At 33.0% G+C, this 17,341-nt stretch overlaps 2 protein-coding genes across 3 annotated transcripts; both read left to right on the top strand.

The window, feature by feature from the left end:
* Window positions 1-1,397: 1,397 nt before the first annotated feature.
* On the top strand, window positions 1,398-10,313 carry LOC128186583 (G2/mitotic-specific cyclin-B-like). 2 transcript variants are annotated; one of them, XM_052856410.1, is made up of 10 exons: window positions 1,398-1,527; window positions 1,711-1,922; window positions 3,093-3,210; window positions 3,417-3,521; window positions 4,078-4,211; window positions 4,889-4,993; window positions 6,159-6,314; window positions 7,064-7,225; window positions 7,742-7,981; window positions 8,394-10,313. In XM_052856410.1, the coding sequence occupies exons 1-10, from the start codon at window positions 1,413-1,415 to the stop codon at window positions 8,505-8,507; spliced, it is 1,461 nt and encodes a 486-aa protein (XP_052712370.1). In that variant the 5' UTR covers window positions 1,398-1,412; the 3' UTR covers window positions 8,508-10,313. The 2 variants fall into 2 exon arrangements, with proteins under 2 accessions (XP_052712370.1, XP_052712369.1); XM_052856409.1 differs by having other exon boundaries at window positions 4,057-4,211.
* A 1,216-nt stretch (window positions 10,314-11,529) lies between these two features.
* On the top strand, window positions 11,530-13,968 carry LOC128188952 (cytosolic iron-sulfur assembly component 2B-like). Its single transcript, XM_052860287.1, has 5 exons — window positions 11,530-11,684; window positions 12,488-12,567; window positions 12,832-12,957; window positions 13,210-13,255; window positions 13,454-13,968. The coding sequence occupies exons 1-5, from the start codon at window positions 11,564-11,566 to the stop codon at window positions 13,549-13,551; spliced, it is 471 nt and encodes a 156-aa protein (XP_052716247.1). The 5' UTR covers window positions 11,530-11,563; the 3' UTR covers window positions 13,552-13,968.
* Window positions 13,969-17,341: the final 3,373 nt, after the last annotated feature.

The raw sequence follows: 17,341 nt of genomic DNA, 5'->3' as shown, positions 1-17,341 counted from the left end.
AAAAAAATATTTTCTTCGCGAATAAACGCGTAACTTTCGCGAATAAGCGCATTAGTTTCGCGAATAAAGGCGCAACTTTCGCGAATAAACGCGTTAGTTTCGCGAATAAACGCTTAACTTTCGCCAGTAAACGCGTTAGTTTTGCGATATTTCGCGTAACTTTCGAGAATTAACGCGAAACTTTTGAAACGCGAAACTTCAACACATTCATTAAGGTCTAAAACTGAAATTTTGTACTGAACATTCAAAATGTAAACAAAAGCTTTGTTTACATAGCAAAGAATTGCATGTAAGATCTGTAACTCGCTTATAACTAAACGAATGACAATCAAATTTTGGTTGCCTATTAAAATGCATCACTGAAATATTGTGAACATTAAAATCGAAAAAAAAATGTTGACCAAAATTGTGACCATGCCTCTTTAAAACAACTTTCTTGAAAGAAATCTCCCTTTAATCAACCGAGGTTTTACGAATGTCACCTGTCACTTTCAGAAAGGAACAAATATACATATACTATAGCTATTATAGTATATATATTTATAGTTAATTCATAGTTCTATAGAAACAGCCAGACTGAAATCTACACGCCCCGTTTACTGTAGATTCCTTATTTTACGTTAATTCCGCGATTCAACGATTTGCCATCAAATCGCGAGAACATAAAATCGCGAATGGCGAAATTTCATCATAGTTTCATGTAGTTCACATGTCTCCTAAACTTAAAAGCGAGATTTTAGAATTCGCGAGACGGGCTTCTCGCGATTTTACGCGGAGATTAATTCCTCGCGTTTAATTAGGAACTTACAGTATCGATTGGTCAAAATCTACAGCGACTGTAACTGACAGGACTGAAATTGACACGCCCTGTTTATCGATTGATCGAAACCTACAGCAACCTAAGAAAATTCACGGACTGCACGAAATATTCATGATGAGGTCAGACTCAAAGTCTTACAGGATTCGAATTGACTGTGTCTTGTAGCTAATGTACTTATTGGCAGTAATTTAGTTAATTTTACTTTTCATAATCAATTTATTAATTAGTTTAAAGAAAGATGTTAATATAAACAATAAAATGCTTTCTTTGATGATTCATGCGGGTTATTAAGGTAGCGATCATTGCAGAAAAAATTTACAACCCGTTGTAGCGGGTTATGCATTTTTTCTGCAATGTCGCTACCTTCATTTGCCGAATGAATCACCAAAGAATGCATCTTATCGTTTAAATGTTTCAGAGAAGCACGTATGTGTACATGCACACTAGCTACGTGTACACAATGAACATATGCGTTCCAAGATTTAAAATTAAGATGGCTACTCTTTCTCGTGCAATTATAATTTTCAAGGACATATAGGATCAAGTATAATTATATCGGGCCGCCGCCGGGGCCAAGAATGGTCTATCGAACATGACTTCTTTTCACTCGTCACGTGACCGGAACCGGGTATTCAAAGCAAATGAAAACGTAAACACTGTTTTAGTGTTTGGAGACAAAAAGCTGAAAAGGATTGCAACAACGGAGAGTAAGTCTATCGCGGAAAATGTAATCTCAAACACATTAATAGATTTTGTATATGCACTTAATTCTATGAATGCATGTTGAAATTTTATTTACTTTTAACTCGGAGTGGAAAATCTAAAATGAAAGTTTGGATTCTTTTCATGAATGTTGAACTTCAATGTCGATTTTATTGATTGAATTGAAGCTACATCCCGTAATAGACAAATGGCTGCCTTGCTTGGCCTCAGAGGAACACAGAGAAATAACTCTGGTAAACAGAAAACCGTGTTGCAATCCGAGAGCAACAAGGAGAATGTGCCATTTGAGAAGCAGCCAACAAGAAAGGAGAACCATGTGGAAGGGATGGATGTCAGCCCCCAGAGCAGGGGGGAGGTTCTGGGTAAAAATCTGTCTCAGGTAAAATCTGCATGGGAAGGCACATACATAGGACAACACACATGTCATATACTATTGCATTACAATGACCATGGTAAAAGATAAAGATCTAATGGTTGTTGATGCCACATATTGGAAATGTGTTCTATAGCAGGATCATGCACCATGACCCAATGTACATATCTTTTAAAACTTAAACCAGCAAAATGTTTAAAAAGGTGGGTGCAAGGGGTGATTTGAGATAACATTTCCCCAAAATGTTGACCTTTCAAAATAGACCTGAATAAATTACAAGTAATTTGTTTAGTGAGTGAGAATACACCAACATTGTATACTAAAACATTTTGTGACTGTACTGAAAACTTGGTTGCCTGATATGATGAGGGCAAGAATCACATGAATAAAGTTATCATTAAAAAAGGACAGTGTCCATGTTTGGTTTAATTATAATGAAGTTTTTTTTCCCATAGTTTTGTTTCACAATATCATGAAGAGAGCTAAAATAAGTTTTTAGCTCACCAAGATGAAGTCAGGAGACCTTATGCTATACTCCCCCCAGTATTGTATAATATAATAGTGTACAATTTTATTTGATACAATATGATATTGTATCATTTTTTTAATAATATCATATGATCTTGTACTATATGATATGATGTTATATCATGTTTTGGTATTGTATAATATTGTATCTAATGATATTGTATCATATGATACAATATCATTTCATATGAAAATACCATTTTACATGATACAGTTTTATATTTGATACAACATCATGTAATGATACAATCAATATAATTATATAACATGATACAATATTATAATATGATACAATATCATATCTTGATACATCATATTGTATCATGATACATTTTAATATTGTATCATTTGATTTATTATATACACTACATTTATATGAATAATCATATGACACATTAATGTATAGTAGTGTATTGACAAATATTCAATAATACAATATTGTATACAATTTACAAAAAATAATATGATTATATTACAATTTTTTTATCATATGATATTATACTATCATGTAATTTAATAAAGGTGGTCTCGTACAGATGTTTCAATTCTTCTTTGTGAGATGTATAATCTGTAATTATCTATGTTTCCAAAGTTGTATGAATATTGTTGTTTACAAACATTTTCTTTTATATTCTGAATGACACACAGAGTGATCAGGTAACCAAGGAGAGGGTAGTCCTTAGGGATAAAAGCAATGCCCTGCCCTACCTCAAAGGAGGTCATCAGAAGGTCAAGGCCACATCAGGTGAGATCAAGGCCACATCAGGTAATACAATAAATACAGTCATCCCCCATATGTACATATAATAATGAATATTAAAATATACTTTACCATCAAGCATCAATGAAGCTATTTTTCTTCTAGCTGCATGCATGCTCTCTTGAAATAATGTAAAGATGAAAGTTGGTTGGAATTACATGCATGTATTAGCTTTGAGGGTACCCTCTTAATATGAATTTTATGTTTTGTAGATTCATTATGGGTTAAGAAAGGAGGGTTGCTGAGGAAAAGCAGGTCTCTCCAGAAGGCTGTGTTCAGTGTGAATAATCCGGAGCCACTGGCTGTGATGGATGATGGTAAGTGCATGGTTGCTGGTTCAAATCTGTCTGTCACAGAGTGCTATCTTAAAACAAAAATGCTTACCTTGTGAACTTTAAACCAGAAGTAGATTCAATGTAGGGAGAAGACAATCGATACCTCTTTTTAAAGTTTGTTCCCATTCAGAATAGGTTGAGGATTGGATTTATAAGAAAACTTTTTCTCTTCTTTTTTTTTCATAGTCATATTGATACTACATTTATCAAAACTTCAATATTTGTACATGTACTTTGAAATTAATTCACTGTACCTTAGTAACTGTTAAGATTCTGAATTTTTGCTTTTAATGAATTTAGTTCCATATTAAGTCCAAACTAAGAAACCTCAGAAACCTGGGAAAAGCTTATAGTGAAATGATGTGGCATATGTTTCCACAATCTTTTGAAATTATCAACAATTCTTTATCAAAGTCTTCATTATAGTAACTTCCTCATTAAAATCATCATTAAACCAACACCCCCTCCCTCGATTCTAACATTTGATCATGTGGAGCCAAACTTATTCGCCTTATAGATTTCCTTCCCATGGACATAGATTTTGTGGACCCTCTACAGAAGATACGGCAAGTCCAGGTAAAGATCCCAGAGGAAATCCAGGAGATCACTAGCAGACTTGATGGACCATTCAACAGTCCAGAATACTCGGAGGACATCTACGAATATCTACAGGTCTGGACACATTGCTCCCAGCATATAATTCATTGTTTTATTATATGGACTTGGGTTACAGTAAAAGATGGAGGTGAAGTGCCAGGAACAATTAAGTGATTTTGATCTGATTTAACAATAATTTGATTTGTATGATATGTTTATTACACAATTTTAAGAAAAGCTAGGCTAATGAAAGTATACCTAATCCGCTGTAAGCATGAATTTAAAGTGACTTTGCTTTAGGCATGCATTTAAATTAATAATTTAAGCTGTTGACTGTGATAATATTTAAGGAATGAATTCAATATTTATTTGTTTTATACGATATAAAATGGTTTGGGGCAGTTTACGCTTTATAAACCGCGAAGCGGTTTATAAAAAAGCGTAAACTGTTTCAAACCATTTTATATCGTATAAAATTAATAAATATTGAATTCATTGCTTATAATTTAATTTTTTTACTCTTCATTGTAGATAAAAACGGTCATTTGACCTTTAAAATGACGTAAAATTATACAAAATTCAAACGTAACGTCAGGCGTATTGATACATTTTTTGACGTTAGTCTTACTATGACGTAGGCAACATTCTTTATACGATATAAAATAATCTTTTAGCCAATCAGAAAGCGCGTTACAACCAGAATTAAATTATTTAATTGTATATCAGAATTTTTGTTTATAATTTTTCGACAGTACTTGGAGAGAAGATTTGTCTACCCCGAGAATTTCCTTAGCAACAATGGAGAAGTGACTCCACAAATGAGAAGCATCCTGACAGACTGGTTCATACAAGTTCAGGTTTGTTATTCCGTCGTACAATCTCATATCAATAGAATTTATACAGACAGACAAAAAAGTTTAAGTGTTCCATTATGTTGCTCTTATGAATGAGTCTGACTGTATATGGTTCCAAAAGCTCGATCAGCAATAGGATAAAATATGTTCATACAAACTGAATAATGTGCACACAAGTTAAGGAACTCGAGAAATTATTAAATGCAATATATATGTTCATGAAAGTTAAAGTACCAGAGCATGTTTATTCTTGTGCCCTTGGAGATTGTAGGCATGAAATATTTTTCCCTGTCTCCATTAGTCTGTCTGTCAAAATTTTGATTTTCGACAAAAACTTTGGAACCACATTAGGTATCATCTTCGAGTTTGGCAATGCATGTTCAACTGGTCTATATATTACTTTGTTATATTCAGAAATATATATTCTCACTATATAACTCTATATAGACAAATAGTCAATAACTGTAATATTAGCTCGTCCAAAAAATATTGACCAGTCAATATTTTTTTTATATTGACCGGCTTGGAATAATATCAAGAGAACATTCCCTCTATTTCAAATAATCGCCTCCGATTAGTTGATTCGTAAACGATGACGTAAATAACTCTTCGCGACTCCAAAACAAGGTGACGTCATAAGAGACAGTCAGTCAAGGCAAGTAAATAACGGACGCGCAATGCGATGGTTTGCTATCATAACAGATATAAGGATTTGCGAATTACTGTGAAGTAAAATCAGGTAGAACATCTGTATTTTTTAAAATTCCTACAGTCGGCGGAATATCACCAGTGACCGTTTGATGCTGAGGATATTTTGGAAATGAACTTTGCACGAAATTGAATTCGTGAATTCTTTGTTGAGCTGAGAAAATTACGGCGATCTGTTTTCAATTACTTTCTTAAATTTTGGTTTGTTTCTTCATATAACAAAACAAATGTTGACTGTGTTTTCGGACAACATTGATTATATTAGCCCCCTTGGGACAAAAATATTGCCCTCCGCTTCGCGTCGGGCAATATTTCATCCCTCGGGGGCTAATATAATCAATGTTGCCCTCAACCCCAGTCAATATTTGTATAGTATTAAGATTTCATTTGTTAAATGAATAATTAACAGATGAATGTTTTGAATTGATGTACATAATAACGTACTATCTTGGTATTCAAGGTTCACCAAGAGCTCTCCCAGCAAACTTTGCACCTGACTGTTGAACTGGTGGACCGGTTCCTTACCTTTCAAAGAATCCCCCTGAACACTTTCCAACTGGTCGGAATCACCTGTCTGCTTATTGCTGCCAAGTATCACGAACGATTTGCTCCCGAGGTAGGCATTGCATGGAGTCTCCAAGACTATGGCATTTCATTTGAATTAAATTATTGCTTCAATGATTTTATTGCATTCAGAAAACATTTGAGAGAAATCATGCAAGGATCATGTAACTTATAAATCATTAAAATGGATCACAGTTTTCATTAATATTTGCATGAACATTTTTGGTGTTGGAAATAGAAAAAAACTAAATTTAAGTATACTGAATTAAGATTAACTGTACGAGTAAATAGAAATACATGCACTGTGCATAACGTGTGAAATGAATGAATATTCATAAACTTTAAAATATAAGAAGTTAATTGAGTTGGCCCCCTATCGGTGAATCAGTGTGCGCATGTGACAGAGTACAGGATATAGGTTAAGGGGGATCGGAACAGGAGACTTCTATTTTGTGACATACTATTTATCAAAATAAACAACGAAATCAAATGTAATTCTATAAATACTGGTAGTTTCTATCCCAAAGCTGTCACCTAACAGTGTAGCGCAGTGGGTTAGAGCTGTAAATCATGAGTTTGAACCCCGCTGGGGATTTTAAAATTTTACCTTTCCAAACAAATTTTAACATATTTTTTTGTTGAATATTGTAAAATTTAAAACTGTGAAAATATTTTAAGTATAATGTTCTTTATTTCACATTAATATTGACAGATGTCCCATACCACCTTAATTTCTGATGATGGATTAGAAAGTGAAACTCTTTTAATTTTGCAAGTAAGAGTTTGCAATATGATTGACAGGTGCAGACCCTGTGCTATTTGACAGACAACACCTATGACAAGAACCAGGTCCTCAAGATGGAGAGACAGATTCTGAGAACCATTGGGTTTGACCTCAACATTGTAGATGTCACAGTCTTCATGGACAAAATTCTTTTGATTGAGAGTGACCTTCCAAAAGAAGTAGGTGTAAAATCTTTCAGGAAAAGAAGTACATTTAAGAATTCATCTTTGCAGGGTTAAAAGTCTTTCCAAAATTTTAACAGCTTTTGCATTTTTTTATTATTCAATGTACTGACACTCAAAGAGTTGTTGATAAAGTCTGGAGAATTCTCTGAAAAAAGTTTCAAAAACTATACGGCCATAAAGTAGATGTTTTGAAAAGATGATTCATTGGGTTTTGAATTCTGTTTAGTGTTCTTTAGAAGAAGCTTCTTGCAACGAATCAAGTTTACCAGTAAATGCTAAGCACATACAAATTTAGATAGATTAGTAGCATTCAAAATTGTATGAGTACCTGCATGCACAATGTAAAATTTATGCTAATTTGTTGAAAAGTCAATTTCCACCAAATACCTTACATGCCAAAATATGCTTCACAGAATTCAGAGAAAGGAAGTCTTAAGTGTATTTTATTAAAAAAAATATAAAAGATAAAACAAAAATGTTTACATGAAGTAGTCCTGCTCCTTTGTGTAGATGAGACAGATGACCAAGTACCTGTTGGACCTGACCCTCACCTCCGATGATTTTGTGTGCACTGTTCCCTCCCTGATGGCCTCTGCAGCAGTTTGTCTGGCCAGGAAAATCCTGGTCTCTGACAAGTCCAGCTGGACTCTTGGACTGTCCTACTTCTCCCGCTATGCCGAGAAAGACCTTATTCCATGCATGAAAAAAATGGTGGACCTTTTAATCAAGGCCCCAGACTGCAAGTTCCAGGTGAGGTTTAACGTACCAAAAAAAATGGTTAACAGTAGCATTCTTTTATATCATAAATTCACACTTACAACAAAGGCAGTTTTATTTCCCTATCTTAACAATGTATTCTAAAGTTATTGGAGATAAGGAACTACCGTACATTTAGAATGAATCAAAAATTGCTCGTCTTGGAGCCTCAAGTGTTAACATATATGTTTTACTGTAAAATATACTGTGTGGGTTTTTCTTTCTACATTTGTAATTACAGTATTAAAATAAAAATTCTTTAGTATTTAGTTCAGTTAAGTGTTAATTATATTAAGAGAAATTGAATATTAAACATTAATCAGATGCATCATTCTGAATTATAGTACAAATTTAAATTTAAAAAAAAATCCTGTGTTTGATACAATGGAGCCTTATTTTTTTTCAGGGAGCCCGAGTGAAATACTCTGGTGAATCGTACTGTAGAATCAGTTACCACCCAAACTTGAAGACCCACCTAGAAGATATTGATGAGGAACTTATCATAGGGAAGAAAAAATAAGAGGTGTTAACACAGCAACTTGTGATAAGTGTTTATGAAAACCTCACATGATCTATAATCACTTTGATGGATATATTTAGGCTGTACAAGAGACTTAGAGATGGCAATTTGCTAACAATTGCTGTGACAAAATGGGTTCATGAAAATTCTGGAAATGTGTTTTGGACATTTATATGGGAATTGATAGACTTGATTTTTTTTTTTTTTACCTTTTTGTTTGCTACTTAATTTATTATTGTAGTTGGAAGCTACTTGTATAAGCTTTTTTTTTTTGAAAAATAAAGAGTCTTAAAAACAGCTTCCAATATAAATGGCATTCCTCTCAACAGAAATATTTTTTCCTTTGTTGTGATATCCAATAATTATTTGATCTTTATTTATATTTCTGCAAAAGTTGATTGATACTTATTCTTGTACATAAACCAGGTTTTATGAAATGCTTTTTCAAAGTAAAACTACCTATACTATACTTATGATATTTTGATACATACAGTGTACCAATATATACATTTTTTTTTTTTACATTTACCAGGTATGTTAATTTATATGCTGATATTATCTTGGTGATATTGACCATAAGTCTCTTTCCTCGTCATGTTAAATATGTTCAAATATATTCTGTGTTCTTTGCTACACTTGAATTTTCATACATGTTCTTTAATTATACATTTGTTGATATGGTGCACTCAAAACTATGCATTTATATGCATGGATATTGTAATTACATAATTTGCTATTTTAAAAAAAATGATGTTTATATATCTGTTTATTTACATGTTATACAAAGTTTTTTCTTAAAAAATTATGATCCACTAATCTATGTGCATATCTAATCTATTATGAAATGTGATTGAGTCTAATAGTTGTTGTGTCCTTCCATTTATCCACAAGTTGATACGAGTACTTCCCTCCCCCCCCCCCTTTTTTTGAAAGAGTGTTCAGTTAGATTATTATTGAAATTCCAAAATTATTCCTTCTAATGCCTACATAATATTGATTTGTTAATTGCTTATTTATACTTGCTATACTGAGTATTAAATTATAACTGTGGAATCATTTTTATTCCTGGGGGTCAATGTTCATGAGTAGCCAACATTTGCCTGGTTTTTGAAGACGTAAATTTGTTGGTAGTGTAATGGGAATAATTTAAATAAATGTGAAACAAATGATTGTATATATGTTCATGGGGAGTAAAATTTGTGGGCTAGGCCCAAAAATTGGTCCCCCAATGAACAATGATGATTCCACATTATTTTAAAAATACAGTCGAATTTCGTTTTCTGGAACCAGCTAGATGGGACTGTTTAAAAACTTCAAGGTATCAGTATTTGAGATATCAAGGGTAAAATACTTTTAAAAATAAGGGGTTGGGACTTACAAATCACTTTGACATATCCATTGTATTCAAGATATCAAAGTTGAACTGTATTTGTACCAGGAATAGTCAAAATTTTGTCAGTCTGAGATTCCAATGGAGCTAGATTTTGTATCCTTACCGCATGTCACTCTTTTTTCAAATTAATGCAATGTAAGAGTTCTATTATATATTGTTTTGTGATACAGAATATATAATACATGTAGATGCATTTATAGTAAGACTTTTCTATGCATTACTGGATTTCTTGTGTGTGCTATTATCACTTACCTTTACAATCCAATTAAATCATGACTCCTTCTGGGTTTAATTAATATGTTCTTGCCAAATATTACATTTACCAGTGTTATAAATATGTTATCACATTTTCCCTCTTTGTTGCTTTTTCTTTATTCACATGTTCAGAAATAAAGCTGTATGTGGTAATTTGATTCATTTGTGTTCTCACTTGTGTCACAGTTATCTCAAAAAGATGCACCCCAATATCATGGTTCCTTTATCTTAGTAAGAAAGACAATATATTAAAAACAATTTGATTTCATTTTCAAGAATATAATCTTTAGGCCAAAAAATGTAATTTTTAATTTACATACATAGTCAAAAAATTCAGACTAGAGCCTGAGATACTGAGATATTATTGCAAGATTTGCAAAGGTTATTTACTCAATTTTAATATTTTGTTTAAATTAACTCTGTTATTCATGCGCAAAATCTATGAGCATCTATTTGTTTTGTTCCCGAAGGCTTCACTTCTGGACCACTGGGCTGCTCCTAAGAGAAAAAACCCCCTTCTTTTATATCTTGTTCCCTGCAAACTTTCCCACAAAACCAAGCAGCCAATATGTATGATCCCACGCTTAGATCCAGACATTTTTTTTTCTCGGGAGAGGGATCCGGACCCATTGACCAACTATAGATCCACACCTAGATTCTCTCCCATCTGGAGAGAGAGCTATTCCTGCAGCTATGCAGACTCTAGACCATGGCTTGCGACATGCTATAATAATGTGCTAACTATAAATCTAAGATTTGTCACTTCATCCGATATTTTGATTTATCTCCGAGAGCTTCTCTCCAGAAAAATTTTGTACTCCAGCTCGAGGTCAGCAGCTCCCGGTATGAAGAAATTGGGATTGGAAACCTGTTGTCCATACAAATTTTTTCAGGCCAGGATCTACAGACCTGCAGCTTATTGTATTCCACTTTAATTGTGATAAATCTACATAGATTTCGTCTCTTGAGTTCAAAATTGGATTGAAGGGAGATACATAAATAATACACTGAATTGTATAAAATTAAAGAATACCTAATCAAGTGTAAGGTTAGATTTTTGATTTTTTATAGACAACAAATAAAACAAAGACGCATTGTAAACAATAATTATTTATTAATAAAGAATAACCAGTTTCACTGAGTTTTTCCATTGCTAAATAATGTACCTATGAAAGAGTTATTTCCCTTTAAACGCAATCCAAACAAAAATCGATTTAATGAGTCAGAAACACAGAGCAAACCTTTTCTTTTGTGTTAAATTAATGCAGTTAATAAACCAAAAATAATTCGAATCTATTATCATGTTTTTTTTTCAGGTGAAACGGAAAACTTATAAAAACACGAAAACCCAAGTACCTCTTGGATGGTTTTCTTTTTAGATCATACTTTCAATATCCGGAGTAGAGGCATGGCTGGAAAACTTGACAATGCCAATCCAGTGATTTTTGAACAGAGCAAGGAGCGACAGGTCTTGCCTGAAGAGGAAGACGATGATGTTACCGATAAAATCGACGACAGAGAAGTGTTTGGTAATATATGTGCTCTCTAAACTCCATTGTATAGACTTCGTTAAAGCACATGAAATCCTTACGTAAACCACAGGGGCTCGTCACGAAGTCTTTCAACTTTTCATATCTACCACCTCTGTACAGAGACATAAATAACAGTTATTTATGTCTCTGCTCTGTACAATAAAATACACAAGGAACTTTGTGACGAGCCCCTGTGCGTAAACCATTGGTGTGCGTAAACAAGTTTGGACCATTAAATCATACTAAGAACACTCCATTAAAACACACCTGTCTTTATTTTAGAATTGCTTTGTTTCGCATGATGTAAGCCATATTTACTAGTTTGGACACACCTTGAAGTTTGATGTTAGTTTTAATCAAATACCTTTGTGGAATCCCATATTTTACTAATAAATTGTAAAGGGATGGGAGAAATAATGACAGACCAGGGTTCGAACACGGACCCACTGAATCTCTAGTCAGGTGCTCTATCAAGTGAGCTATCTGGCGCTGGTATTTAAACTGGTCTGATTGTCACGAGATATTGAGTAAATGTACTGCTTGAGAAGCGTGTGTTCAGTTAAAAAGATGTCAAACATGATAACTGAGAATAAGTGGCATATATTAATTGCATTATTAAATAATACTAGCATACTATGATATCATTAACCAAAGTGTTAAAGATTAAAGACACATGAGTGTTTTTGCTGTGTTGACAGCTGAACATATCAGTTTTGCATCTGTATGGCATGTTTTTTAATCGTATAAATCTCACAGTCACCAGGATGATGAGGATAATAACTTGGATTAATTTTTTCCAGATATGATAAGAAACATCAATGACCCAGAACATCCATTGACACTGGAGGAGCTCAATGTGGTAGAAAATGCTCGAGTCAAAGTAAGAAATACTTCCTAATAAAAAAAAAACCCAGCTGCTTGTCTTGCACTGAGTCCTAAATATGTCTTGAATTAATTGTGCAAGGCATTTTTTTCGATTTTTGTAAAGCATTTGATTTTGAGTGATTTTAATAAACTACAAGGAAAACAAACCTGCTATCTATTGATATTGATACAGTGTATCAAATGTTCACTTCTAAAATATAATTAGTATTATTAGTGTAATAAGCATGCATGTATGCATAAACTATTTTCCTTCCTAAAGGTGGATGATGAGAATAACTATGTTGGCATAGAATTCACCCCCACTATTCCACACTGCAGTATGGCAACACTGATAGGGCTGTCCATAAGAGTCAAACTTCTTCGATCTCTTCCACCACGCTTTAAGGTTAGAAGATTACCAAAGGCTAGATTTAAGACATTGAAGAATTAATATCTTACCTTGAAAACTTGATATCAAAGATTTAAAATGAAAACATAAACTTTAAACTGCCCGACCAACTTGTGTCCATTACATTATCGGATAATTTTTCATGCAAACCAATTCTCATAAAAATATGGCTTTAATGATCACAGCATTTCATACAATTCCTTCATTACCTCACTATTTCTTAAATAATGATCTTAATTCATGTTTTAGGTTGATGTTTCTATTACTCCAGGGACTCATGCTTCTGAAGTTGCAGGTACTCTTTCTCATATTAAGTACAAGCCTTAGAAATATTTTAATTCTTACTATAAAAATTCACTTTCCTCCTAAATAAAAAATTAACCACTCCACTGGAAAGAAATTGGTCAGAGAAATTGTCTGATTTTGTGTCAAATTTAAATATCATTTGCACCTTTTGAACATGCTTAGTTAACAAAATATTTTATTTCTTCAGTAAACAAACAGTTGGCAGATAAAGAGAGAGTAGCTGCAGCTCTGGAGAACTCTCATCTGATAGAGGTTGTCAACCAGTGCCTAGCAACAAGGAAGTGATGTCACTCAGATGGAGTGTCATAATCCATGAACGAATCATAGTGATATGGGATTGGCAATTAGAAAACAAACCCACTGCAGTTTTGTTATGTTCTGTACAGTGTAGGTCAAATGGCAGAGTGCATTTTAAAACATGGTAATTTTTTTTTGTTTTTTTTTACAATCGACTGTCAGTTATCTGTCATATGAGCCAGAATACAAGACTAGTCTGCACATGCTAAACTATTACCTGTATATGTGTTGACATATTTTTATTTTGTTGCTTTGAATAATTAATACGTGGAGTCATCATTTTACATGATTATGCTTTTACTGCGTTTAAAAAACAAACATGTACAGGTAATTTAAACTTGTTTCTGCAATTTATACGAATATATGCTTGTTGGCCTTGATGCATTAATAAATGGAACTAATGAAGTACTTTACTGTTATTGAGAGAGAGAGAGAGAGAGAGAGAGAGAGAGAGAGAGAGAGAGAGAGAGAGAGAGAGAGAGAGAGAAAGAGAGAGAGAGAGAGAGCAACCATTAAAGTGCTGTTTTTGATCTTTTGACATACAACACAATATGTGAAATTTTTTACCATACTATTAAGTACATGTACAACACACATTGAAATTAAATAATATCGAAATCAATTATCTTCTATTACTTTCACCCAACAATCTATTTGTAGAGGCAGAATATTTGTACATGTAAGTTTCTACAAGCTCTCATGTTGTCTGAATTGGAGATGAAGGCAATTTAATTATAAAATGAAATTGCATTCATTCTCTGAAACAGAGTGCACTTAGTTTTTTGCAACTCAAAATAATTAACTTATACACACAGCAAGGCTAAATAAGAGAAAGAAATGAAATATTTATAGCCTTGAAACAGATCATAATTGACAATAATTAAAAACATAGGTAATCATAGATTACTAAGCTCACCGAGACGGAGCATCACCCTTATGAGACATCACCTACATAAGACCACCTTTATCATTTTATATGAAAATCATACTTTATGATCTTGGATATTCATGGATTCTGTTTTGACAAAATATCGTATATCATCTGATAAAATTTTTTATGATAATCATATGTTCATATGTAAATCAATGCAATGATATAAAATTAAATATTGCATCATGTCATATTTATATTATATATCATATACTACAATAAAAACCGTAATAAACAATAATGAGATATGATATTGTAACGTATAATATGACATTGTATTGTGTTATACCTTATTGTATTTGATCACATAATACAATATCATAAAATATTATACAATATAGTATTATATTACAATATCATATTACATAATACTGTCATTAATACATCATAACATTGAAACATGATATTATATTGTATAATATAGTATGATATTATATTGAATGACACTGAAACATATTTTGATACATTATATGATATTATATCATGTAATACAATATAATTTGATTCCAACATTGTATCTTATCAAATGATACAATATCATGTGATAAAGTAAAATATTATAAAATACATTATTATATTATACATATTGTATCATATGACACAATAATATATATTACAATATCATATAATACAATTTCATGTGATATGATAATATATCATAAAAACCAATATCATATCATACAATATCGTATGATACAATATTATTTAATATTACAATATCATATAATACAATTTCATGTGATATAATTCTATATTACTGAAACCAATATCATATTATACAATATTGTATGATACAATATTATAGAATATACAATATTGTATCAAAGGATACAATATAATATTTTGCAATATCTTATGTAATTGTATCATGTGATAAAATAATAAATTAAAAATACAATATAATATTATACAATATTGTATCATAATATACAATACTATACATAACAATATCATGATACAATATCATAAAATAAAATAAAAAATGATACAATATCATATCGTATCGTATAACTTTTATAATATAACATATGATATCATATTGTATCATATCAAACAATATTGTTCATGTAATATCATTTATCAACAAACACATCTATCTATCGAGCTGGTTTGAGTGAGGTAGGAGATTTCTTTAGCATCCTTGATAATGGAGATCAGGCTCTGCATCTGAAGCAACCTCTGCATTTAATTTATAATAAAGTTAAATCAACAATGCAAGCTATCATCTATAAAACATGTGACCTGTTCCAAAAAACTAAACCTCATCCAGCATCCGAAACCTATGGCTCAGATTCAGCATTCAAGTCCATCAGGTGCATTGGTATCATAAGACGCATCATCCATGCAAGTTTGGTGAAGTTTGGACCAGTAATAACTAAGATATCATCATCAGAGGGCACTAGCGATTAAAACCTTAACTTCCCCCAGCATCCGTAACCTATGGCTCAGCATCCATGCCTGTCAGGTGCATCTGTATCATAAGACACACCATCCATTCAAGTTTGGTGAAGTTAGGACCTGTAATAACTAAGATTTATTTTTTCGCATCCTTGATAATGGAGATCAAGCTCTGCATCTGAAGCTACCTCTGCAATTCATTCATATTACAGTTAAATCAACTATGCAAGTTTGAAATAGTACTATCATCTATTAAACATGTGACCTGTTCCTAAAAACTTAACTTTATCCAGCATCCGAAACCAGACTCAGCATTCAAGCCTGTCAGGTGCATCAGTATCATAAGACACACCATCCATGGAAGTTCTGGTGAAGTAAGGACATGTAATAACTAAGATATCATCATCAGAGGGCACCTGTTTCAAAAACTTTATTTAACCAGCTCTTAAAACCTTAACCTCCTCCAGCATCCGAAACCTATTGCTCAGATTCAGCATTCAAGCTTGTCAGGTGCATCAGTATCATAAGATGCACCATCCATACAAGTTTGGTGAAGTTAGGACCAGTAGTAACTAAGATATAATCATCAGAGGGCACCTGCAACAAAAACTTTAACCAGCTCTAAAAACCTTAACCTCTTCCAGCATCCGAAACCTATTGCTCAGATTCAGCATTCAAGCTTGTCAGGTGCATCAGTATCATAAGACGCATCATCCATACAAGTTTGGTGAAGTTAGGACCAGTAGTAACTTAGTTATTGCTATCAATGGGCACCCGCAACAAAAACTAAAACCTGCTCCAAAAACCTTAACCTCCTCCAGCATCCGAAACCTATAGCTTAGATTCAGCACTCAAGCCTGTCTGGTGCATCAGTATCATAAGGCACACCATCCATGCAAGTTTGGTGAAGTACGGACCAGCAGTAACTTAGATATTGCTATCAAAGGGCACCTGCAACAAAAACTTTAACCTGGTCCAACAACCTTAAACTCCTCCAGCATCTAAAATTTAGGACCCAGATTCAGCATCCAAGTCTTTCAATTCCATAAGTAGGTCCAGATGCATCATCCATGCAAGTTTGGTGAAGATAGGACAAGTAATAGCTTGGATACAGGACCTGCAACAAAAACTTTAACCAGGTCCGGACGCCGACGCCGACGCCACCACCGACGCCGAGGGTATAGCATAAGCTCTCCTTGACTTCGTCTTGGTGAGCTAAAAAGGCAAGTTTTTATATAACACTGAATTGCCTGATCATAAACCCTGCATGGGCGATGATGGTACTTATATTTGCAGAACAATCATGTACACTTCCCGACCTGCGTTTATAATCACAATTTGAGGCCGCTTTTTCTTGGATTGCCTGTTTTTTCATAGGTTAATGGGGATGTCATATTGTGAATTTCTTTTCCTGAATAATAAATACATATATACCATTTGATCAAATTC

The sequence above is a fragment of the Crassostrea angulata genome, chromosome 6, assembly GCF_025612915.1.
Source record: "Crassostrea angulata isolate pt1a10 chromosome 6, ASM2561291v2, whole genome shotgun sequence".
NCBI lineage: Eukaryota > Metazoa > Mollusca > Bivalvia > Ostreida > Ostreidae > Magallana > Magallana angulata.
This window is presented reverse-complemented; position numbering and strand designations above follow the sequence as displayed.

Coding starts and splice junctions, on each gene's coding strand:
- LOC128188952 (XM_052860287.1), top strand. CDS start 11,564: ATGGCTGGAAAACTTGACAATGCCAATCCAGTGATTTTTGAACAGAGC. Junction 12,568..12,831: donor TAGAAAATGCTCGAGTCAAA/GTAAGAAATACT, acceptor TCCTTCCTAAAG/GTGGATGATGAGAATAACTA. Junction 12,958..13,209: donor CTCTTCCACCACGCTTTAAG/GTTAGAAGATTA, acceptor TTCATGTTTTAG/GTTGATGTTTCTATTACTCC.
- LOC128186583 (XM_052856409.1), top strand. CDS start 1,413: ATGACTTCTTTTCACTCGTCACGTGACCGGAACCGGGTATTCAAAGCA. Junction 1,923..3,092: donor TGGGTAAAAATCTGTCTCAG/GTAAAATCTGCA, acceptor AATGACACACAG/AGTGATCAGGTAACCAAGGA. Junction 7,226..7,741: donor AGAGTGACCTTCCAAAAGAA/GTAGGTGTAAAA, acceptor TCCTTTGTGTAG/ATGAGACAGATGACCAAGTA.